Raw genomic sequence first — 26019 nt, 5'->3', positions numbered from 1 at the left:
GAGTTGACTGACTCTGAGTTAAGCGCCTGCACCACAACTATAAAAAGCCATTATCAATGGAGCGCAGATATTATGAGTCATCATGGCAGCGCCAGACAAAAAGAGGTCTGCATATTTCTCACCAGCAGAACTGGATGAGCTTCTGAAAGCATATGGAGAGTACGAACACATATTATTATTATTATTTTTTAAATATCGGCTGCAGCAGCGAAGGACAGAGAGTTAGCTAGGGAGAAAATAGTTGCTCGAGTCAATACGTAAGTTTACATTTTAATTACTGTTATACAGTGTTGGGTGTAATTAATTACCAAGTAATCTAAATACTGTAATTTAATTAAAGGGATTACTCTTAATTCTTCTGTAATTTAAAGTAAAATCTGATGTAATTGCATTAGACTATAGAACAATTCTGTATAGGCTATTTAACATACATTTTTAAAAGGTATATTTTTAATGTAACCTTCTCCCTCTACACACTTTGGTCAATTCAAGAATAATTCATGCAATATATTGTTTATTTGAAAGCATTAAAAGTGCAGAGACTCTTTGTATTGTTCAAGTGGTTGAGGTTGATATGGGATTTCTAAAGATAGTCATTATTACATTAATCTAATTACACTGTTGAAGATGTCATTTGTAGTTAGTAATACAAGTAACTTATCCAACTGTTATAATATCAGAGGTGAAACTGGAAGAACAGTGTGTTATTCATCCTAATTTTAATTTTCATGTAGGGGCAATCCTGCAGGTATAAAAATAACATGGCAGCAGCTAAAAATTAAATATGAAAACATAATTCAATCAAGTAAGGCTTGAGCATATCATGGGTGTATGCTACCTGACTTTACAAACATTTTACATATTAAAAATAATGAAAAAAAATGATATTTCCATTTATTTAACTTTGGGTTGGGTTTTTGTTGGTCCCAACATATTCTGATGGTAATATCTGTCTTTTGGAGCCTCCTGTCCCAACAGAACCCCAGGCAGTTGTAAGTAGCAATACACCAGAAATTATGACAAATAGTGTTATAAAGTGTACTCGACCAAATGCTCATCTGGACGATGGGGATAAAGAGTTTCTGCTGCCACAGAGAGGCCTACAGAGGTAATGTTGATATTATGTGTCAACACATCAAACAAACTACACATTCAGATTTTTTCACATTTTTATGTGGAGTAGCCTATAGAATCTAAGTTTAAATCTAAGTATAAACAGGTATTCTTATCTCTACCCCGCCCAGAGTGTGGAAGAACAGCAGGAGGACGGTCCATCAACTTCTGCTGCACAGATGAACACAGTTCAGTGATTTCCAGTAAATGCCACAGTTTAATTCTGTAGAATTTGTTTAGAACTACATGTAACTCTAATCTACTACTATATTTTCAGTTGCCAGTTAAGAAGTTTTTATAGACTTAAAAAAAAAAACTGCAGTAAAATAGCAATATTTTATTTATTAATAAAAGATTAATTTTATTAATAAAAATGTACTGAAAGAATGAATGAGGTGTTTAAACACCACTTCTTCTTTAAAAAAGGGGAGGAGACCGAAAGAAACTCTGGGTTTACCGAAGAAAACCTGCTCCCGACCAGGTTAGGTTCACAGAGTAAGTTACCATGGTAACTGACTCTGAGTATAAGTTACCTCTCTTTCAGAAATGGGCTTGACTTACTCTGCTTTCTCAGGTTTAACATACCTCCCATTCTGAAACAGAAAACCCAGAGTTTCCCTCATTTCAGGGTTAACATACTCAGAGTTTTCACTTAACCTCCTTTCTGAAACAGGCCCCTGGACGATGACATCATGGTTTTCTCCAGAGTGGCTATATATAACTTTTTTACAACAAAAATGAAACATCACTGAACTTACTTAAGCTGGACTGTGACGCTATTTTCTTCTGGAGACACACTCTGTTGCATTATTTTCTTGTTATCACCGTAAAGCTGCTTTGATGGAATCTGTATTGTAAAAAGCGCTATATAAATAAAGGTTACTTGACTTGACTTGACTTGACTAGTCACTCTCGCATAACCAGACCTTCAGATTGACTCCATCGCTGCTTTCATTGGCCGAGGACCGCTGACATGTAAAGCAACCAAGTTTGTTTTGTTCAGCATCATGTTTAGATGAATGCAAATGTTCTTACAAAAACAGACCGGCGTATAAAACTCTTGGACGTATTTTAAAAAGTCTATGCTGCGAACTTCACAATCGCATACTTTTGAAAATCCAGCATTTAGTTGATCCTGATAAGCACTCATTGTCACAGTTGTAAACATGATGGCTTTGTTCCTCCATGAGGGGGTTTGGCGGCTGCCAACTTGACACTTTTCACACGCTCTCACGCCACACATCAATTTTCTCACGCACAGAAAAATTGCGGAGCAAAGAGGTACTTTTAATATTAAACTAATTCTCAGCTCTTAGATTCCGTCAATTTTATTACGAAATTCAGACAAAAATACGTTTGGCGCTTGTAAATGTGACGTGACAGACCGCTGAGCGCCTCAGTTCAAGTGCACGTGAACCGATCATCTGTTACTTTTTTATTTAAAGATGCAGGACAACTTACCGAAAGTATACATAATATCGACCAATTAGTGTTTTTCAACCACGGAAAGAGGTCAATATAACAGCAGGAGAACAATTATGTCACATAACGTTACATTTACCTCAGGAAAGCCATTTAATGAATAGAAAAAATAGCTAGAGAGGAGATTTTGCTGAGCACTATATTACATATTTATTATATTTTTACTTATGTCATTAAATAATTGTTATTATAACAAAAACTGCATTATATTTAATTTAATTTGTTATTTTTAACCTTTAATAATACCAGCAGACTGGGCCCTCTATGTGCATTAGGTGAGATTATTTTTTTTAAATAAAATTTAAAATAAACATGTAGTATCCAAATTAGTCAATATTGAATCAAAATCGAAATCAAATCACAAGAATGGAATTGAAATCGTGAAATTTTTGTCAAGCAATAATAAAAACTGTATCCTAGTCATTGTACAATGTAAACATTGTAACATGTTGTCACTAAACTTCATAAAATTCTATTTAGTTACCAAATGTTTTGACAATCACAATTACACTTATTGTGATGCAATATTTGTTTTTACATACCCCCCCCCCCCCCCCCAAAAATCTCACTCCAAGCTAAACTCAAAAGTTGTCAGCCCTGCGTCACACACACATCTCCCAGAAATCCTGTAAAATTCAACAAATGACGACTTCGAAACTCCTGAAGTGTTTCCAGTTAAGTGTGTCATTATGCATCAGACGTTCAACCAATGTTGGCGTTACGTCTGAGGCTGTGGTTAGGTCTCTGGCATTAGTGCAGTCATTGCTTATAGAGTCAATGTAGTGTTTACCTTCATTATCTACTCTTCAGCACAAATAACCACAAAAACTTTACAACATTACAGAAACTGTTTTAAATGTCAAACAGCATTAAACACTAACAGGTCTTTCACTAAAAAAAACCCAAAACAAACAAACAAAATAACACTTAATTTAAACATTTATTCAGACCTATCCAAAGCATGCTGGGAACTAATAATCCACTACCCAATTTCCAAAGTTATCAAGACAATTTCATTAAGTTACTACAACTTAAAGGTGCTAAGTGATGGGTGACGTCACTTCTTGTTGACGTTTAAAGTATTGTCAAACAAAACAGAGGCTAGCTAGACCCTCCTTCCTCCTCATCCGCGAACTACCCCCCCAAACCCCACCCCCAAATCCTTCTTGTCGGTTATTGGCTGGAACAGTTTGTTATGTTTCGTGGTGCGGATTAGCCCAGTTTGTTTTTCTTGCCGTTTGTGGAGGGTGTCTACAGAGATCGCGTTTTTTTTACAGTGTGTTCAGGGGACAGGCAGCCAGCGGATGGTGAGGAGATGTTTGCTCTATGTGACAAAAAATGTTTTGGCCTAAAAAATATGTGACATCGCTTAGAGCACCTTTAATTTTGAATTAAATTTGAGTTTAAATTACAGACACACAATATTAAGTTAATGCAATGATCAACATTATTATTTCAAAAGAACTCAAAGTAATGTTTGCAACCTAAAAGGTTTAATTAAATCAATAAATTAGAATTTTTAACTTGCAACCCTGCATTTATTTAAGCTGTGGTAACAGGTCCCCTTAATTATATTCTAGAGTGGAAGAAGTACCCTGATGATTCCCCTCAGGAAGCACCTGCTGTCCATTTCCAACAACAAACACTTGTGTCCTCCCACTCTCTGGGAAATAAGTGGAATTATAAAACACTGTGCTGCCCCCTTTACTCACTTTCCTCAGTAAGCAATTGTATATGATGTCAGGTCTTCATTGTGGGGACATTTTTTTCCTATGTTTAGGCATGTTTTTCTTTTGTTTTCAAATAATCACATTAAATCATCTTTAATTATTCGGTTTCAGTCTAACTGATGATTGCTTAATGTTAACAAATAGTAAATTGCAAATCACTCAAATAAAGATTTGAATCTTTGTCAGGACCGAGATATGAATTAGGCTGTGTGGGCCGAACACAGGAAATGGTGCAGAAACGAGTGCACAGTCAGGGAGAACTCTTAAAATGTCTAAATATTGTTAATAAGTCCAAAAAGTAAATCCAAGACAATCCATAAAGTAATTTCAAACTGTAACTCCAGATTGTTCACACAACACATAAAACACAGAGGAACAGAGCAAATTGAATACCCTGACTGGAAACAAGTCAGGAGAAAACAGGATACAATGGTGGAAAAATTGAAAGTGAAAAACAATGAGGACCTCTAGTGGTCAAAACAAAACAATGACACATGATACAATGGTGGAAAAAATGAACATGAAACACAATGAGGACCTCTAGTGGTCAAAACAAGTCCAAAGTCCTGACAAACTGTGTTTACACGTCCCAAATTTTGTAAAAGGGTTGCAAAAATTGCAAATATCATAGAAAATAAATAGAAAATACAACTTAAAGCTTTATGATCGTCTTTCTCCTTTCCACCAGATGGCACAAGTAAATCAATTTGAACGGTTTACAAAGTATTGTTCAGCACTCACTTCAGAGAATCTACAAACATCAAGTAAGCTTATATACAGTAGCCTACCGTTCAAAAGTTTGGGGTTGGTGAGATTTTTTTTTTAATGTTTCTGAAAGAAGTCTCTTTACTCTCCAAGGCTGCAATTATTTGATTAAAAACACAGTAAAAACAGCAATATTGTGAAATATTATTACAATTGAAATGAATGTGTTCTATTTTAAAATATTTTAAAATGTAATTTATTCTTGTAATGACAAAGCAGAATTTTCCGCAGCTATTTCAGAAGTCACTTTTGATCAATTTAATGCTTCCTTGCTGAATAAAAGTAATTATTTCTTTAAACAAAAAAACGTACTGAGCTCAAACTTTTGAACAGTATATTTACAATATTTAAGAATTTTCCACAAAATGTTTATAAAAAAAATCTAAATCCATCAAATAATGAAATTCTATGCAGAAAACAACAACAACAATAATAAAAGGAATATTAATAAAGAAATCTTTTACTGTCCAAATGGTTAAAATTCTGTGGTTGACTTTTTACACCTACTCCATAATATTAACTTCAGTATTCAATTAAATTCAGTGTTGAATGTTATTTTTTTCCCTTAATCTTGCCTTGATGACTCTGTAATCAGTGTTAAGGAAAGTTACTTTTAAAAGTAATTTATTAGAATATTGCATATTTTATTGAATTACTATCTAAAAAAAAAAAAAAGGGTAACTAATTGTGTTACTTAGTTACTTTTTATGGAAAGTAATGTTACATTACTTTTGCATTACTTTTTTCTTTCCTGGGCTGGGCTTTTTGTTTTTAAACAAAAAATAAATTAAAACCAACATTCTTTTTTTTGGAAAATATAAAGGCCCTTTCACACCAAAATTGAAATGAATCTGAGGAAATGCAAATTGCTGAGGCTGAAGGAAATGCACATTTACATCTGTACAGTAGACAGAGGGTGCAGCTTTTCAGCTGTGCTGCCATTCTCGATTGCAGAAGAATAGGATGCAGGAGAAAGTTCAACACTCTTAATTCAGCAATTAAAAAAATTTAAAAGTAATGTGTTACTTTACTAATTAAGCTAACTAGCACACACAAAGAATCTAGGTGAACACACACAAGCATAGAACAGACACAGAACCAAACCAAAACAGGAATAAACATACACTCACGTTATTTGTAATGGGTTACCCCCAAGACTATCCTTTTTTCACACTGTATGTAAAGGCACCTTTACTCATATAGCACTTTATCCAATACAGATTGTTTCAAAGCAGCTTTACAGTGATAACAGGAAAATGATTAAGGAATGCAAACAGTCCATTTCGGATGTACAGCAGCTCTAAAATAAAATGGTGTCATTGTTCAGCTGAAGTCAGTTCAGAGTTGATTCAGTTCCGTTGTACAGATCATCAATTATTAAATTAGTTAATTTAATCTATAAAGCAGTTCTGCAGAAAAACTGAAAAAAAAAAAGAAGAAAAAAACTAAATGAGGTTGTTTTTTTTACATCAATGAATCAATTTAGTAGAACTTTAGATTTTGATTTTATTGTACATAAGCATATTAATTTGAACCCTACTTGGTTAAATACTTTGAGTTCTGGTTTACAGTGTACACAAGTAACGAGGACAATGTAACGTCATCTGTAAAATTAGCTCTGTTTTTGCTAAAAATTAGTTGCTTATCTTTGCAATGATAATTAATTTGCTTTATGTAATTTGTTTAATGTCACACAGTACAGTTCGCTACACTTCAATGCAGTGTGGTAAGGGCCAGATGAGGAAATCACTGAAATGGATCACTGCATGTAAGAGGCTTTTGTCTATAAAAAATATCTCCATGGCTTTTACTTTATTAAAAGGGCTTTTATTTTATAAAGTGTTACCAGAGTTTTGTTCAAAAGTTCATAATCACTGCATGTACGAGGCTTTTGTCTATATAAAATATCTCCAGGGCTTTTACTTTATTAAAAGGGCTTTTATTTTATAAAGTGTTACCGGAGATTTGGGTTTACAAACCTTCAACCGGATGTTGATCGTTATTTACAGCCGGTGAGAATGGCGGACATGGACGAGCTTTTCGGTAGTGATGGCGATAGTGACAATGAGCAACGAGGTAGTTTTTACACTTGCATTATTGCATTAATCATTGAAAATGTGTTTCATTTATGTGTTAAGTATATTTATCTCAGCAGAGCTCTCGTTTAGCGATATGTGCAGACAGTTGTAAGACGGTCATTGCTTCAGCACTGCCGACAGTTTTGATCACATTTGATCGGTATGGTCAGACTCAGATCAGGTATTATCTTCACAAAATTAACCAAAGATATCGCCCACACTTAGAAGTATTTGAAAATTTTATAATCTATTTAAAAAAAAAAAAAGTAGTAGTCTTTCCAAATACGTCTATTTTCTATAATATTTATTATACATTTTTTAAATATAAATTATAATAGGGTAGATGGACATTTCTTCCCCGTCAAAATATTTATTATAAATGCATAAACAAGTGCAAAAATTTGACTTTAATAAACCTCTATCACGATGTGCATGTTGCTTAATTTTTTTGCCTTTAGAAATTAAATGTCATGATCATTATACAACTGTCCTGATAACATATATATAAACCTGCTTCACTGTTTATAATTAATATTTTTGAAAAACTTATTCTTTTCAAATCAAAGTTATAATGGTCCAACCAATTGCAGAAAAAAATGTAACAATGTCAGAGAAGTCCCCTCATATGATCTCCCGTCAAGATAAATCTCAAAAACTCTATCTTTAAATATCAAATAATTTAATGTAATATAATAATTTGTATGACAGGGCAAGCTTAGTTCAGGTTTTAAAATGTCATGTGGTGCAACTTCCCAAAATCTCAAAAATATTTATTAATTCATGATATTTGTAATAAAAAAAACCTATTCTTTAATTGAAGACAGTCTTATGGCATGGACAAATTAATTAAAATGAATAAACAGTTACTAGTTGTACAATTGTATAGTTGTTAAATTGGGAAAAATTCCTCATTATGTAGCTCTTTTTGGCATGTGAAATGTTTCTGAAGGACTTGTTTATGGTCCGTGTTCCATATTGAAGATGTAAGTCAGTTTGGATAAAAGCATATCCTAAATGACAAGTTAATAAATTGTTATAAAATTGTAATAAAAATGTTTTGATGTGTTTCTTCCAGCATCCGCCTCTGGTTCTGGCTCTGGCTCTGGCTCTGAATCGGAGCATGAGAGACCCAGATCTGCCAGCAATGCTTCTGGCAGCGAGAGCGACAGGGATCATGACGAAGATGAGGATGAAGATGGGGGAAAGCCAAGCAATAAAGAGCTGTTTGGAGACGACAGCGAAGATGAGCGCGGGAGCCAGCACAGCGGCAGCCAGCGCAGCGGCAGCCCGTCAGAGCGATCAGGCAACCAATCAGAGGCGAGCATGCGTTCGGACAACGAGCACAGCGGGTCAGAGGGCCATCACGAGGAGGACGACGATGATGATGACAGGGGCCACAGGTCAGATGTAGGGAGTCCAGTCTCAGGAGCAGGAAGCCACAGGTCTGACAGAGGAAGTGCAAGTCCAGTGTCAGAGGCGGGCAGCCCACGCTCAGAAGCTGGAAGCGGTCATTCAGACCCTGGGACACCTCATTCAGATGGAGAGGGGTCCGGGAAAGATGTCCATTCCGGAGATGAGAAGTGGGGCGGGGATGGAAAAAGTGACCAATCAGAGGACGAGGACAAACCACAGCACTCGGATGATGAAAGGGACCATTCTGATGATGAAAGGGAAAGACAAAAATCAGGTGTGGTATATTCGCGATGTGATTTTTTATTATTATTTTTTTCAAACGCGTTCAACACAAACTCCGCCCCGAAGCTGGATTTTATTTATCATTTAAATCACAGTGCATAATGTTATAACTTATACTAATGCTGCCTTCACGTGCTATCGGACATTTCCTACTTCCCACTTCTGAAGTCATGATTACGAGCTTGTCGCATTCAAGTGCTTTGTTGTCAGAAAGAACAGGAACCATGAAGGACACCAGGTTTATTATTGCCAATTTATTGGGAAAATTTGATAAAAGCCAAAATGATATTTAGCATCCCATATTCATTGTCAACAACATAACCACGCTATCTACAATATAGTCAGCTTTTTGACGAATCGGTCAAATACAGGCTATTTTTGCTGTGTATAATACATACAATACGCTTCAAATGATTATAAATGCAATAGCAATCGTTCTCCCCTCCGCCATGTTTACTTCCCCAGTGGTAAATACGACTCGGTATAATGATAATGTCACACAATTTTTTTTGTTCGTTTTTGCCTTGATGACATATCTAAATTAAACGATGGTGGGATTAAAGCGTTTACATGCTTATTTTTTCCTTTTGATCAGATTTAGGGCTGCACAATATATCGAAATTATCTAAATATTGCAAATGTATATATCGTGATATGCATATCGCAACAGCTTGCAATAACTGGGGTCATGAACAAAAGACAAAGAGAAAATCACTCACTGCTCTTGGCTGAATAACTTTTGTAGCTTTAATAAGAATCAGTATATGTTTAATTCATACAGTGAAAACTACGCAGTGTTTTATTTTTAAATTTGATTAATCAGTTTCTGTTGTTAAATAAACCTAACGAAACCCTAAACCCCATGGTTTACACTGATGTTAAAATAACGCTTCTTATGCTACAGTAAAACACTGATGTTCACTTTCAAGAAGTTGTAGGGATGTTTTCTTGTCACAAAAAGAATGTGAAACACGTATATAGGCTATATAATATTTTAAATATATTTTAAAGATAATTTAAGTTTATTTTACACACTTTAAGCATTATCGTATCGAATATCGCATTATTTAATGAGTTATCGCATATCGCATTTTTCTTCAATATCGTGCAGCCCTAATCAGATTATTTCAGGTCTACACCACCCCTTTAAATTTGATTGACATTTAATTTGGATCAAACTCAATTGAATGGAGGTGTTTATGTGAAACCTTTTCAATCCGACTGAGCAATCAATATGATTAATAACCGCTCATTTGGATGCATGTAAACGTAGCTATTGTATTTGTGTCAAAAACGAAAGTTTTAGTTTTCATCTGATATTATTAACATGTTTATTCTAACAAATCTTTCTGTTTGTGATGATTCCTTTCAGAGTCTATCAAGGGCAGTGACAGCGAAGAGGATTTCACACGCAAGAAAAAGAAAAAAATCGCTTCAGACTCTGACTCGGATTCTGACCGTGATTCACAGAGGGGTGAGTGACACACACTTGCTGTGATGAAACGCAGCGTCATACACACAGCAGCTCTGTTCAAATCTGTGTTTGTGTGCGTGTAGGTAAGAAGCCCGCAGCGAATGATCTGTTTGGGGAAGCAGATGATATTTCATCAGACAGCGACGCAGAGAAACCTCTCACACCTGGGCAACCAATGGTGAGACATGTACACGCACAACATCAGAATAAATGAATCTGCTGAGTAACTAACTATATATTTTATATTCTCAAGCAAAGCTACCTTTCTTAGGGGGTTTGAAATATGTGACCCTGGACCACAAAACCAGTCACAAGGGTACATTTTTTGGAAAGTGAGATTAAACTGAATGAATAAGCTTTCCATTGATGTATGGTTTGTTAGGATAGGACAATATTTGGCCGAGATGCAACTATTTGTAAATCTGGAATCTGAGGGTGCAAAAAAATCGAAACATTGAGAAAATCTCCTTTAAAGTTGTCCATTTATTTTCACGATTGTGCAGCATTCACTCACAAAAATATATATTTTTTTACGGTAGGAAATTTACAAAATATCTTCATGGAACATGATCTTTACTTTGGCATAAAAGAAAAATGTATAATTTTGACCCATACAATGTATTGTTGGCTATTGCCACAAATATACCCGTGCTACTTATGACTGGTTTTGTGGTCCAGGGTCACATATAATTAAATGGAAGTTGTGATAGGCTTTTCTTCACTGTCGTGATGTACATATCCGAGTGGAACGGCTTCACGAACAAGAAAAAATGCAGGGTGATTATTTTGGTCTATATTGAAATCACGATTATTTAACACAATTATTGGTGGAGGATATGATCAAAGTCTTATTTCATGATATGAGTAATTGTAAATTAATTACATTTAATTCTAGCAAAAAACTAGTACTAGGTTAATTAATGTAAGTAAAAAGTCCACAAAACAGTTACAGAAGACAGGTAAACAGTCAGCAATACAATAAGAACAAAGAAACTAATTGCAAACAAAACTGACAAAAGATACAAATGAAATAAACAGTGCTTTGTTCTTCAGGAAGATGTACTAACAGTGTTCTAACAAATTAAGATGACCACAAATATTACTATTGTAATTTTACTGATGTTCTCTAAAATAAATACATGTATGTATTTTATTTATTCATTCATTCATGTATTTATTTAGTTTACTGCACAATAGTATTATTACTATTGTAATATATTTCTTTATTGATTTTTATAATTTAATGAAAAAATTGTATTAAAAAAAATACTTGCTGCATCTTGTCATCTTTCTCACCCATGAAAAGCTTTCATTCCTATTTCTTGCTCTTAAAAGAGTCATAATTTAGATTTACACCATATTCACCCTCTCTAACACCTAGAATTAAACGGGTTGTTATATTTTACTGTATTTTCAGTAGGTAATACTTTATTTTATGGTGACGTAATTACACGTTAGTATGCACTTGCTATACTAATAACAGTAAATTATGCATAATTTCAAGTAACTAATCCTAACCCTATAGTATAGTAAATATTACTCTCTACTTATTTGTGTAATTACACTGTAACAATATCACCTTCAAATAAACTGTAACCCTTCAATTATGCAAATTACTAATCAATTGAATTAATCTGAACTGAATACATAGGATGGTGAGGACGGTCTGGAGGGAGATCATCCCGAGGAGGAGCCGGCTCCAGAGACGAGGATCGAAGTGGAGATTCCCAAAGTCAGCACAGATCTGGGCAGTGAGCTCTACTTTGTCAAGTTGCCCAACTTTCTCAGTGTGGAGCCCAGGTGTGTGAATGTCTCCTGGAGAACTGAAGGAGTTTCTAAATGCTCCATCCTAACAATCCCAGTCAGTCAGCAGTTTGTCTCCTCTCTCACTGTCTCTCCACAGGCCGTTTGACCCTCAATACTATGAGGATGAGTTTGAGGATGAGGAGATGTTGGATGAGGAAGGACGGACCCGTCTCAAGCTGAAGGTGGAGAACACCATCAGGTGGCGCTCTAGGCGCGATGAGGAAGGCATCGAAGTCAAGGAGAGCAACGCAAGGATTGTTAAATGGTCAGACGGCAGGTGAGGAGATGCGTGCAGAATTCGGTGCTGGAAAACTGCACAGAATCATTTCAGCAGATGCTGATTATCGCTCGGATGATAAAATTCAGCAGAAATCTGGAAATCAGCGTCGCTTTTTCTCGTTCTGCAGCATGTCTCTGCACCTGGGGAATGAGGTGTTTGATGTGTATAAAGCTCCACTGCAGGGTGACCACAACCACCTGTTCATCCGCCAGGGCACAGGACTGCAGGGTCAGGCTGTGTTCAAGACCAAACTCACCTTCAGGTGCGTCACACACACTCACACACACACACGCACGTTATGGGCTGCATCTGAAAGCTTAAAGGGATAGTTCACTTTGAAATTCAATTTTGGTATGTTTTAGCTTACCTGAAGGGCATCCAAGATGTAGGTGTCTTTTTTTCCGCAGTAGTTTCAATTTTGATATTTTTAGGTCAAACCGTTCTTGTCTGTTAGTCATTTCATGCAGGTATATGGATACTGACTCAAAGAGCTTGCACAAAGTCCAAAATAAAACAGTTCCCCATCGTCCAAATTAAACAATTCCCCATCGTAAGTACACATTGATGGCCTAAGACACGAAACGAGCGGTTTGTGTGAGAAAACGAACAGTATTTATATCGTTTTTAGCTCTTATAACACAGCCGCGTCCAAATGATCTGAGGGCTCGGCGGGTATATATATATACACTAGATGTCGCCTTGGTTACTGCAGTTCATTGGAACGAAACCGTAGCCAAGCGACATCTAGTGTATATATCTATACCCGCCCTTGGGCAGGTATAGAAATATACACTAGATGTCGCCTTCGCTACTGCAGTTCATTGGAACGGAACCGTAGCCAAGGCGACATCTAGTGTATATATCTATACCCGCCGAGCCCTCAGATCATTTGGACGCGGCTGTGTTATAAGAGCTAAAAACGATATAAATACTGTTCGTTTTCTCACACAAACCGCTCGTTTCGTGTCTTAGGCCATCAATGTGTACTTACGATGGGGAATTGTTTAATTTGGACGATGGGGAACTGTTTTATTTTGGACTTTGTGCAAGCTCTTTGAGTCAGTATCCATATACCTGCATGAAATGACTAACAGACAAGAACGGTTTGACCTAAAAATATCAAAATTGAAACTACTGCGGAAAAAAAGACACCTACATCTTGGATGCCCTTCAGGTAAGCTAAAACATACCAAAATTTTATTTCAAAGTGAACTATCCCTTTAATGACTTTGCAGGCGCATGAAAGACGGTACCTCACTAAACTAATTTCGGACAGACTTCTGAGGCAGCATAGCGGTTTAATGATCTACTACAACAAAATAAAGAGAGCGTACCGATAAGTAAACAAATGTATAATTTCTACTAATTTCTTGCAATGAAATGACAAGGTTTGTCAAAAATGGACATTTACATACAAACTGACCACCAACCGCAACTTTCCGACACCATATTTCTGTTATGGAATGAAACGCACTGGATTATGGGATATCAAAGGCAGCGAGGAATACATCAAATAATGATATTTCAGTCCGTGTCTTGTTGCCTTCCTGCTTGCAGTGGCAGCATTTTTCAGCTTTCGGACACAGCCATAGTATTGGTAGTGATGATATATCACTGGTTGGACGCTAGGTGGTGCTATTGGGTAATTTTTGCTAACCAGTGCTACAGGATCACATGTTTTTGTAGGCCACAACCTGGACACAAGTTAGCACTTTAGCACTTACAGGTTTCAAGTCCTCATCGTCCTTTAGTGACAGTTTCACTCACTGTCATAAGCAGGTATTGTTTGTTACCATGATAACCGCATGCATCTGCATTGAATTTACATTTTGTGTATGAAAAGTACCTCTACACACGAGAGGAGGCTGCATGATGGCAAAAAAATAAAAACCTATACATTTAGTGCTATTCTACTTATTATGGTATTTGATATAGGAACTGTTGTTGTTTTCAAGTAAGTTTCAATCATGATGTTCCTCCATTTAAGCCAGTATAAAATTTCATACTGGAGTCATCTCTCAAATGATATAACCAGTACTGCAAGCATATATACATTTAATAAATGTATTTAATCTTATTTTACTCTTATTTATTTATTTTTCAATTCAAGTTTGAGTATAGTGCCTGAAAACAAAGCTGTTGTGACTCCAAACGCCCTCATCGTTCATTTTAAAAGAACAAATATCCTATGCTCAAGTAATATGCATTTGTATTAATTCTAAAATTAAAAATGTTGTTTAAAATAGTTGTAGATTAATTAAAGCTTATCACCCTTCAGGATGCCTGTATGTGTATTTCTGCACGTAGCTGACATGTATGTGTGTTTGTAGACCTCACTCCACAGACAGTGCCACACACAGGAAAATGACCCTCTCTCTTGCTGACCGCTGCTCAAAGACACAGAAGATCCGAATTCTGCCCATGGCTGGCAGAGACCCAGAGTCCCAGAGAAATGAGATGATCAAGGTAAAACACACACACACACACACACAAACTTGAACTCGGCAAAGAGATTTGAGTTTAGACAAGACTGATGAAAAAAATTCATGTCAACACAGAAATGCTGTGTTTTCAGAGGGAGGTTATATCACAACGTGTATCCTCCTTAATAAAAAGCTCTTCTTTCTGAAACCCTGGAGTTTTAGGAGGAAACGAGGTCATAGAACTGTCCTCCTAGGGAGTTTAAGCATTATGTTTTGAATCTTAAGGCCCCGATACACTTAAAGCGAAATCGAAGAACAAACTGGTGTGATGTCATTTCAAACAAAATCAGGCCAAAACGAAGTTCGTTTTTTTGTTTTTTTTTCGGGAGTTCGAAACAGCTTCTCTGACTTTCCGGAAAAGTTTGCTCTGGCTGGTAAACACCATCGAACTACCATTGGTCGGTGGCGATGATTTAATAGGAAGGTGTGGCTCTGAAGCTCCGCCTTTTTTGACGTGGAAATCTTCTCCGGTCCATTTCTTCTGTTCCGTCCCTCGAGGTCGGACGCCGGCGAGTAGAAACAGGAACACACTGGAGAGTCGCTTTATAGTAGAAACTGAAGTTGTAATTGTCAATTCTAATTGACACTGACATGTTTGTTTTTTCATGTTTAATGCTGTAAAGCAGAGTCCTGCACTGGTCCTGTTTGGTAAACCTGCACCTGCCCCGCCCCCGCATTACTTAAAGTCCCCCTGTAATAAATCACCAAAATTACATTTTTAAAAGTTTTCCTTAAAAAATGATTTCTTCGTGCCTTAAAATAGCTTGAATGTAACTCCACACCTTTGCCTCATTTATTATACGCGGTTCTATGAATATTCAAATTAGCCCCGCCTCCACTCACTCGCACCAGTTCAGAGACCCACTCATTGATGATCACACGTTAATGTGATTGGTTACAATTGTGATTTGATTATTTTGTGACATCAGAAACTTCGATTTCAAACCGTGGTTTTGAGCTTGTCTTTGGTTCACTGCAGTTTTAAGGAGAAAATACTTGTGTTGAGTTATGAATTTGTACATGGTTTGTCTTAAAGCATATTAAAAACACCACATAGACATATAAACAACATTAAAAGCTTGATTTTCACCACAGGGGGACTTTAACAGAACACCCGAGCTGTTATCCGACAGCAGTCAATTAATTCAAGTTTTATTGAAAGCAATCAAACCAACATTAGGCATTCTGAGTTGATGCATTTAAGAAAAATAGAATGGTAATAATCCGTAACAGTATAAAACTTTTGTTAACAATCTGCCCATACAGGCTATTTTGAACAAATGTGCATAAATCACAGATGCTGAGATGTCTCCATAAAGGAAAAGAACATTATAGCAAAATATGAGCCTTTACTGTCATATAAATATCGGGGATATTTTAGCGTTTTCAAACTGCATTTAAATGCGGTTGTCTCTCCTGAAACTCTGCAGTGTATATGTGGCCGTTGAAAAACATGAAAAAAACAATTTTTATTAAAAAAAATTATAATTATATACAGAAAGCGAGCAAAGAGCGTTCCACTTATGACTGAAATCTGTCAATCACTTTAGTTGCAGCGACAATGCTAGAATGCTGCAATTCTCGTTGTAATGTGAAACCTTTGACTGTCTTCTGACTACAGAACGTGAACACAAATAAGCACGGGATCGTTTGAAAGCCGCTGCCTATCAGTGGGTAACGGATTGAGTCGAATATTCTTTCCTATTGATTCCCAACCCGCACGCAGAATAAATAATAGGTAAATATTATTCCACCTGTTACATCAATATAAGCGATTCACCCGTCGAGTACCCGCAGGAACCCAAGTGCATGCAGGACTATCCTGTAAAGCTGCTTGCTTTAAAGCAATCTTTGATCTTAACGTGCTATCGAAATAAATGTGACGTGACTTTACTGGAGTTTTGAATTGCAGAGCTTTTGCAAACATAAGCACATCACTATGATCAGATGCTTTCTCAATGGTTGTTTTCTCACTGCTGTCATTTTTGCTGTGCGTTTGTTGTTGTTGAAAGGGAATTCACATATTTCACACATTACATATTCATCTAAACGTCCGGATGTTCGCCAACACTATACCACTGGTCACGTTTTTCGAACTTCTTTTTACTCCTAAGCGAGGAACGAGAAAGAACTTAGCCTTGAGTATATCGGGGCCTTTAAGGGTCAACATTACACACAATGACTCTGCTCTTGTCATTTCAGAAAATCTCATTGTACAAATCTGATAAGCTATTGCATAAGACAGCAGTAAACATAACAGACTTATCAGAGTCTGTGAAGACCAGGCCATCTCGGCTCACAGCATGTTTTCTCACACACACACACACGCACACATAAACACAGCAGATCTTGGCAGCAGCAGGTTATGCACGTATGATTTGAGCTGTGTTATCTAAACAGATTGTCTGACAACTGAAGTGGAGTACTGTAAATGTTTTATCTATTTACTCTCTCACATTTATTTTCCTCTGACCAGAATTCTAATGTCCAAAGAGCCAGATTTCATATCAGATGAATGACCATAAGTCAGTCAAAGACCTAGACAGTCTTACTGTCATAAATGTTGATGTGTAATAAATGAAGAGCTATAAAAGGATTTCAGGTTTTATTGAAATTGATTGAGATAATAATCATGCATAAATCATGCATAAAGGCCTGGACCTGTTTTTGATTCAACTGGGCCTGAATTTACACTGTATATATACACTACCTTTCAAACCTTTCGGGTCAGTAAGATTTTTTTTGAACGTTTTTTTTAAATCAGCGAGCGTGCATTAAACTTATAAAAAATGGCAGTAAATACTTTTATTTTGTTACAAAAGATTTGTTTTTCAAATAAATGCTGTTCTATTTTAACTTTCTATTTTTTTTTTTTTTTTTTAAATCACGGTTTCCAGAACAATATTAAGCAGCGCTGTTTTCAACACTGATAATAATAATAAATGTTCCTTATCAGCATATTTTAATGATTTCTGAAGGTCATGTGACACTGAGGACTAGAGTAATGACTGCTGAAATTTCTTAATAAATTGCATTTAAAAAATATTAAAGTAGAAAACTGTTCTTTTGAATTGAAATAATTTTTCACAGTATTATCGTTTTTACCGTATTTTACATCAAATAAATAGCCTTGGTTATCATAAGAATATTCTTACTGCACGCATTATTATGCAATCATGGAAAAAATGTTACAGTGTTTTTTTATATATAAAATAGACTCAAATTAACATATTTATATTTTTTTTATTTTATTTTTATTTTTCGGGGGGTACTTTTGGGTGCGTTGCCATATGGCAACATTGTGCGACAATGGAACAGCCTGATGTGTTTTCTCCCAAAATGATGATTCATAGATGATAGATGGAAAGATGATTACAGACCTGTCTTTTAGAAATGAAATTGTTTTTATTATTTAAAATGTTTTCAAGAGCTTTGTGTACAAAATATGAAACTAATTTTCAAAGTATTATGTCAACAACATTTACAAAACATCTGACGCAAACTCTTAAGAACTGTTCAAGTGAAACTACTCAATGTGAAACGATTATTTCAACAACATTTACAAAACATCTGACACATAGTCTACTAGTCCACTAGGCCTAATTCTGCCTGCCTCTCATACTCCTCGTCACTGATCCCTAGCTCATCCTCACTTTCATGAGATGGTATAACCACTTGTACCCTGTACATTTCAACCTTGCCATAGAACACTGACGGCTTCATTTTCTAAACAAAATAAGCGTATATATATTTTACTTTTATACTTTACTTTTACTTTACTTTATAAATATATATAAATATATGAGTAGAATACAACCATCCAACTATATCAGTGCATCCATACATTGTCATTCATACAAAGCTACTCTGCATTAGCATGGGCAAAATATTGTTCCATTACCGCACAATGTTGCCATATGGCAACATACCTATTTTATTGAATAAAAAGGTAATAATAGTATCAAAACAATGTGACAATGATTGAAAAAAGATTAGAACTTTCCCCAGATGCTTGATGTAATTTTAAATTCTGAAGAAATATGAAAAATTGAGGAAAATCTTCACATATTCACGAGCACTTCTTCAGCAACTGGAGTCATCAAAAGTGTGTGAAAAGAATGACAGTGCAAGAGTGTGTAGTGTCATGTGATATCATCAAAGCATATCATTGGTTTCCACCAGGTTCTACCATGAATTTAAGACCCATCAGAGCTCATGTTTATTTTCAAATTTCAATAAATGTCCAAAGAAAGGGTATGTTGCCATATGGCAACACCGTGCAGTAGAGGGTTAAAAAAAAAGTATTTTTAACAGTAGCGTATATACAATACAAATTCAATACAATATACAAATACAATACATTCCAGATGGCATCAACGACGTTTATGATTTTAGTGTTTAAATGTAAAAGTTCTGACAAACCCCAGCAATCTCTGTAAAATGATTGTGTATAAAAAATTAAAATAAATCTTGATTGACTGCAGTTTCATGTTAAAGTCATGGAACTTCTCTGGTGAAAAGTGTGGGGATCCTGGATCAAAATGTAATAAATGAAAATATTTCTTAAATCCAATAAGGTTTAGTTCTAAAATCCTTTTTCATTACTCAGATAAATCAGTCTATATTTATCTCCTCTTTGACTGATAAACTAGGAAGTGGATGTGTTCCTTCAGTGTAATCCTGCAGTGACATCAGTTTCTTTTTCTCTCTCTGTGCAGAAAGAAGAGGAGAGATTACGTGCATCTATCCGTCGCGAGTCCCAGCAGAGGCGCATGAGAGAGAAACAGCATCAGCGAGGTCTGAACGCTGGGTACCTGGAGCCAGACCGCTATGATGAGGATGAGGAGGGTGACGAATCCATCAGCCTAGCCGCCATCAAGAGCAAATATAAGGGTGGAGGTCTGAGGGGTAGGTGGTGGCGTGCCAAATATTATACATTTTCAGATTGTACACTGTAAAAAATGTCAGACCTCTCCAACTCAGAAATTTCTAGTGACTGGTCACATCTAATTTTTTCAATTGGCCTAATTGAATTTCTGTGAATTGAATTTTATCAATTGTGGCAACAGTCTGTTAACATGGGCTCCAATAGAACTATGTTGAGCCAGTGGAAAAATGTAGTTTACCAAACCGTGTTTTTGGTCCAATTAAATGTTTTAAATTTTAGTTGCAATTTTATTTCTCACTGTCCCAACAGAAAACATGTATGAAAAACAAAACATAACAACACTGAATACATTCAAGAAGTCTTCTGCGTAACAGGATGTCTTTTATGTGGTGGTGAAAACTTTCAAAAGCGGCTCTGCATAGGTTAAAAACACATCACATCTGGAAATTGACAAAACAGAAGTTACTTAATTATATAATGAGGATGAGACAGTCAGTCGATTTAGATATTGCTTTATCGTTTATTTTGTGGTATGTAAACACATCCAGCTTTTCAGTACTGCTTAAAGTTACTGACACGAGCGATTAAAAATGAATGGATGAATAAGATAATCGCGAGCTTGACGCGTTTTATATTAAAAGGCAATAAGTCCCAGGCCGACGCCAGCTGCGATCTAATGGCGCTGTGTTCAGCGGTCATGTGGTGCACATATCACACAAATTACATCTCAGAAGTTGATCAAAACTGTTTTACTCTTATGGCTACCATCAGATAATATTGGTAACTGGGAAAACGCTCTTGAAACCAATGAATGCATGAACTCAAAATTTTACAAAATGTATTTTAAACTTTATACCGGGTCTTAAAGTAAAACTTTGGAGAATTATTTCAGTGCTCAATACTCACCATAACGTCTTGAAACTTATGATGATGATGTTTATCAACAGCTCTTTTTATTTCTAGTGATGCACCGAAATGAATTTTTTACCGAAACCAAAATTTGTTAATGTAGCTGAAAACAAGGTTTATTTAATAATCAACTCATTAATCAAATTGTTTAGTAATCAACAAATAATTGTTGAAATATATAAACCTTTAAACGGTGTCTGTAATGACCGATTTATTGAGATTATTGGATGGTGTAGTTTTGTTCACGCATCAACTGAAAAAAGCATATAATAAAAGGATTTAAGAATTGATATCAATTCATCAGTTCATATCAAAGATTGATTAAAATTGATTAAACCCAGAATTGTCAACCCAGCCCTAGCATCCACACAGCTGACATGTAGTTGTCATGCAGTGACTCGTGCCATCTGAGAAGTGCTAATTAAACAGCACATTTTGGTCAATGATTTCGGTCCTCCAAAACCATTTCATCCAACATGCTGTATTGGGACATAGTTTTTGGTTGACGGAATTTCTGTGCATCACTAATCATTTCCATATGCTTGTAGCCATTCAGACGTATGGTACCTGTGAACCCTTTACACCAACTAAACAAACAACTCTGACCAAATGACCGCCTCTATAGGAAGTAGGTCAGTTGAAATGGCCTCTGAACTGTGGTGGGGTGCTGTGTCTGTCCTCTATATTGTATTCCATCGCTTCCCCGTGGGTCAGTGTTTCTGCACAACAGATTCTTTGAGTGAGATTGAGACCTGCTGCGATCAGCTAGAACATTTTGTACAGCAACAACAGCTTGTGTTCCCAAAACAGTACGTCTCACACTTTCTCACTGACAGTAACCGTTAGAGCCGTTAGCCGATTACCTGCCGACTCCTTAATACTGCATTATGTCGGAGTCCAACTGAGATTTAGATTAGTTTGTTCAGTTTGATTTGTTTGTGCCAGTAAGAAGTATTTACTGAAAGAACATCTCTCTGGAATGCTTGAAAATGTGTCCTGAATTCTGAGCTGTGCTAAAATGTTTGTTTGTTTGTTTGTTTGTGGGTCATAGAGGAGCGAGCCAGGATCTATTCGTCAGACAGCGATGAAGGTTCTGATGAGGACAAGGCCCAGCGGTTGATGAAGGCCAAGAGACTGGACAGTGATGAGGTGAAACTTTCAGTCCAAACAGACCGTTTATTTAAAAAAAACCTGAAAAAGGAATATATGATGTGATGTCATAACCAGTAGCACAACACTGACTGGCCGTCCACTTTTTCAGCATCCTTGGTTACAAAAGTATATTTCCCATTTGTTTTCTTCAGTAAAGAGATCCATGAACCAAAGTAAACGACTTTAAAGGTTCACGCTTTACTTCACACAAAAGTTAAAATTCTATCATCATTTGCTCCTGTCGTTCCAAACCTGTAAGGCTTTCTTTCATCTTTTAAACAAAAATTAAGATATATTTAATACTCTCTCATAATTTTTGTCTATTATTCATTAGAGGTGTGATGAGATCTTGATGAGATAGAAATGTGACGATATTTCTCGTCGAGGTGAAAGCTGTTTGGTGATATCAGCATAGAGTTGAGTTTGTGGCAAAACCTTTTATAGTGCTTGCATTGTTTTTCGGTCTCATACTCAGAAACTAAAGTCACATTCGTTACAAGATATGGCTGTCATGATTCCTCGATTAAAAAAAATATCCTCGATTTTAATTTACCCACGTCGTTTAACCAGCAAAATACGGGAAGTGGCCGGAAGAATCTATGGACCGCATTATTGGACTGTTTTCTAAGGCTGAAGCCATTGTACGAATTAACCTTTTCATAGTGTTATTGTAAAATTAAATAACTAAATAAATGTGCTGCGGGTTTCGGAGTGATTTGTTCATCGCAATTTCAAAATGAAAGTTTAAACCCTCGCAGTTTGCATTTGGACATCAAAACGTTCTTGTTCAAGAAATTACACTAGCATTTCTATTGTAAAGTAGTGGCCAAATATTAAATATTAAGTGGACATTTTAATTAAATGTTGTTTGGCCAATAATAAACAAGGATTTGATCATGCTGTAAAGTGTAACAACAAAAATCACCAGTCCTGCAGGCATTTGTTATAATGCGTAATGTACAGAAGTTGATTATTGTTTATAGTATATTACATGATGATCTACAGTTATGGTCAGAATTAATGGCACCCCTGGTAATATGATCAAAAATGTCTATAAAAAAATAAATCTGCATTTTTCATCCTTTTGATCTTTCATTCAAAAAAGTTGCAAAAATCTTAACCTTTCATTGAAGTAAACGAATTGAAAGTAAAGTGTGGGGGAAATCACATTATGAAATAAATGGTTTTTCTCCAAAACACGTTGGCCACAAATATTGGCACCCTTTTGTTAAATACATTTTGCAGTCTCCTTTTGCCAACTCCTTTTGAGTTTTCTCCAATAATGCCTGATGAGTTTGGAGAACACCTGACAAGAGATCAGAGACCATTCTTTCATACAGAATAGGGCTGGGCGATATGGCCAAAAAATCCTGTCTCTGTATTTTTGGGTTAAATTGCGATATACGATATATATATGTCAGTACTTTCTATGTTTTTTCTATTTGGATAAAGAAAATCTATTTATAAAAAAAAAATTCACATCCTGCCCAATGATATCCTACAAACAATGTTGATATTGAAGGAAATGGAAACAAATATAGTAAATATAGTGAATGTAATGTAGGCTATACACAATATATTATGTGCAAAAGGGTGGTTAAAATCATATTACATTCTAACATTGTAACATTAAAATATAAAAACAAAAGCACAAACGTGCATTTTAATGGACCCCATTATAATGGTCACTTTCATAAAAATATACTTACTTGTAAGTTTAAAATTCCATATACGGCACATTTATTGTCAAGCTGCTTTAAACTTGTTAACTATATCTTACCAGTTATTTGAAGCCCTTAATATAAGCTTGTGTCATGTTTAGGATAAATTGTACTATGTACTTTCACTGCAGCAGCTCACACTGCGTCCTCCGCTATTTTTTAGATGTGCTCGTATCAAACTGCTGTATCGATATAAACGATATTGCCTCATTCCATATCGCTTCTAAAAAATATATCAATATATCGTACAAACTCGATATACCGCCCAGCCCTAATTCAGAATCTCTCTAGATCCTTCAGATTCCCAGCTCCATGTTGGTGCTGCTTCTCTTCAGCTCACTCCACTCATCAGGTCAGGGGACTGGGACGGTCATGGCAGAAGCTTCATTTTGTGCTCCCTAACACATTTTTGTGTTGTTTTTATGTCTGTTTTGGATCGTTGTCCTGATGGAAGATCCAACCACGGCCCATTATAAGATTTCTAGCAGAGGCTGTAAGGTTTCGATTTTTTATCTGATGGTATTTGCTAGAATCCATAATACCATGTATCTAAACAAGAAGTCCAGGTCCTCCAGCAAAAAAAATAGGCCCACAACATTAAAGATCCAGTGGTATATTTAACCGTGGGTATGGGGTACTTGTTATCCCTGTTTGCACCAAACCCATCTGGTTGCTTTGCTTCCAAAAAGCTCCTTTTTTTTTAAAGTTAAATCTGACCATAGATTCTGGTCCCTTTTGAAGATCCAGTCGTGTCTGACAACTAAATATGCTGGAGTTTGTTTTTGGGTGAGCGACGAGGATTTTATATTGGGGTTGTTTGGTTTTTGTTTTATAGGCTTTCTGACCCCAATACTTAACTAATCTCTGCAATTCTCCATCTGTGATCCTTGGAGAGTCTTTGGCCACTCAATCTTTCCTCCTCACCGTCCATTAAGACAATATAGACACACGTCCTCTTCCTGAGAGATTCGTAACATCTTTAGTTGATTATAACTTCTTAATTATTGCCCTGATGGTCAAAATGGGGATTTTCAATTCTTTAGCTGTTTTCTTACAGCCACTTTCTATTCTGTGAAGCTCAACAATCTTTTGATGCACATTAGAACTATATTCTTTGGTTTTACTTATTGTAATGGATGATTAAGGGAATTTGGCCTTTGTGTTTCCTCATATTTAAACTCCTGTGAAACAAGAAGTCATAGCTGGACAATTTCATGTTCTTAGTCACGCTGATGTGCTAAAAAAAGGTAAATATTAATGGGAGATATTTTACTTGTAAAAAAACAAAAAAACACCCTAATATTCATTGAAAGTCCATGCAACCAAAACTTTGAAGCTTCAAAAAGTTTAAGTCATTGTAATCCACTGCATGCAAAAACCAATGAGGTTCATTCTCACCCGTCAAGCAAGTACATTTGAGCTTTTGTTTGATCAGTGTTTATATGTGAATAAAAAGACATCATATCATCATCATATAAAGTGATTGTCTCTTCAGAAGACTGATCTAAACCACTCAATTTCTATATATTAATTCTACAATGTCTTGAAGCTTTAACATTTTGGTGTGGACTTTCAATAGATTGACAAAAATAAAAAAATGACTGAAAGTCATATGTGTATGGACTGACATGAGGTTGAGTAAATGATGACAGAATTTTCAATTTTGGGTGAGAGAGAAAATCTTATAAGTTATGCTTTTCAAAGGTTAATAGGCTAGCCAATCATAACAGAAGTCATTTACATATAGAAGTCTTAAAGATACAGTATCAAAAACAATTCTAAAGCTCTGAGTGGCTGGAAAATGTCTGACTTGTCTTTAAGACACCTTGACTAACACCATAAGTGTATGTTAGGGAATTAAAAAATAATATTTATCATTTCTTTCAGGAGGGAGAGAACTCTGGAAAGCGAAAGGCAGAGGAAGATGACGAATCTGCAGCCGCCAAGAAACCCAAAAAATATGTCATCAGTGATGAAGAAGAGGAGGAGGAGGTGGGAGAGGGAGAGGGAGAGGGAGAGGGAGAGGGAGAGGGAGAGGTGGAGGAGGTGGAGGATGTGGAGGAAGACGAGTGATTTTTTTTTTTTTTTTTTTTTTTTGCGTTTTGTGGTTATTTAATCACAATAAAGTAGGTGGTTAATCCATAAAATCAAATCTGCAGTTATTTGTATATTTTATAAGGACTGAAGATGCTCATCATTCCAACAAAACAATAAAGAGCAATAACCTCGATGTGGCCTGCTTGTGGTTTATTAAATGTGTAACTGAAATATTGCACTGTAATATGTTCATTTTATAATAAAATCACTGTTTTATTCAAAAGTTTGACCCCTGAACTGTAAAACGTATGAAAGACAAAAAAGGTTGAGGAACGCTGCTCTACTCGACACTGACAGAACTTCACTTTTTTTTTTTTTTTTGTCTCCTGTTCAGTGTTTTATTTAT

At 35.8% G+C, this 26019-nt stretch overlaps 1 protein-coding gene across 1 annotated transcript; it reads left to right on the top strand.

Annotated features, from left to right (window-relative positions):
• The first annotated feature begins 7069 nt into the window (after positions 1–7069).
• Positions 7070–25806, top strand: leo1 (LEO1 homolog, Paf1/RNA polymerase II complex component). The gene is made up of 11 exons (XM_079875120.1): positions 7070–7166; positions 8244–8855; positions 10236–10337; positions 10421–10515; positions 11989–12137; positions 12241–12420; positions 12551–12685; positions 14754–14889; positions 19625–19814; positions 21755–21852; positions 25464–25806. Exons 1-11 carry the CDS (start codon positions 7109–7111, stop codon positions 25647–25649), a joined length of 1941 nt encoding a protein of 646 aa, XP_079731246.1. The 5' UTR covers positions 7070–7108; the 3' UTR covers positions 25650–25806.
• Positions 25807–26019: the final 213 nt, after the last annotated feature.

Source organism: Squalius cephalus, assembly GCF_949319135.1.
Source record: "Squalius cephalus genome assembly, chromosome: 6".
NCBI classification, from domain to species: domain Eukaryota; kingdom Metazoa; phylum Chordata; class Actinopteri; order Cypriniformes; family Leuciscidae; genus Squalius; species Squalius cephalus.
This window is presented reverse-complemented; position numbering and strand designations above follow the sequence as displayed.

Bases quoted from the DNA above. Each gene is read 5' to 3' on its own strand.
- leo1 (XM_079875120.1), top strand. From the start codon at position 7,109: ATGGCGGACATGGACGAGCTTTTCGGTAGTGATGGCGATAGTGACAAT. The intron at 12,686-14,753 runs GTGCGTCACACA...GTGTGTTTGTAG, and splicing joins AAGACCAAACTCACCTTCAG to ACCTCACTCCACAGACAGTG. The intron at 14,890-19,624 runs GTAAAACACACA...CTCTCTGTGCAG, and splicing joins AGAGAAATGAGATGATCAAG to AAAGAAGAGGAGAGATTACG.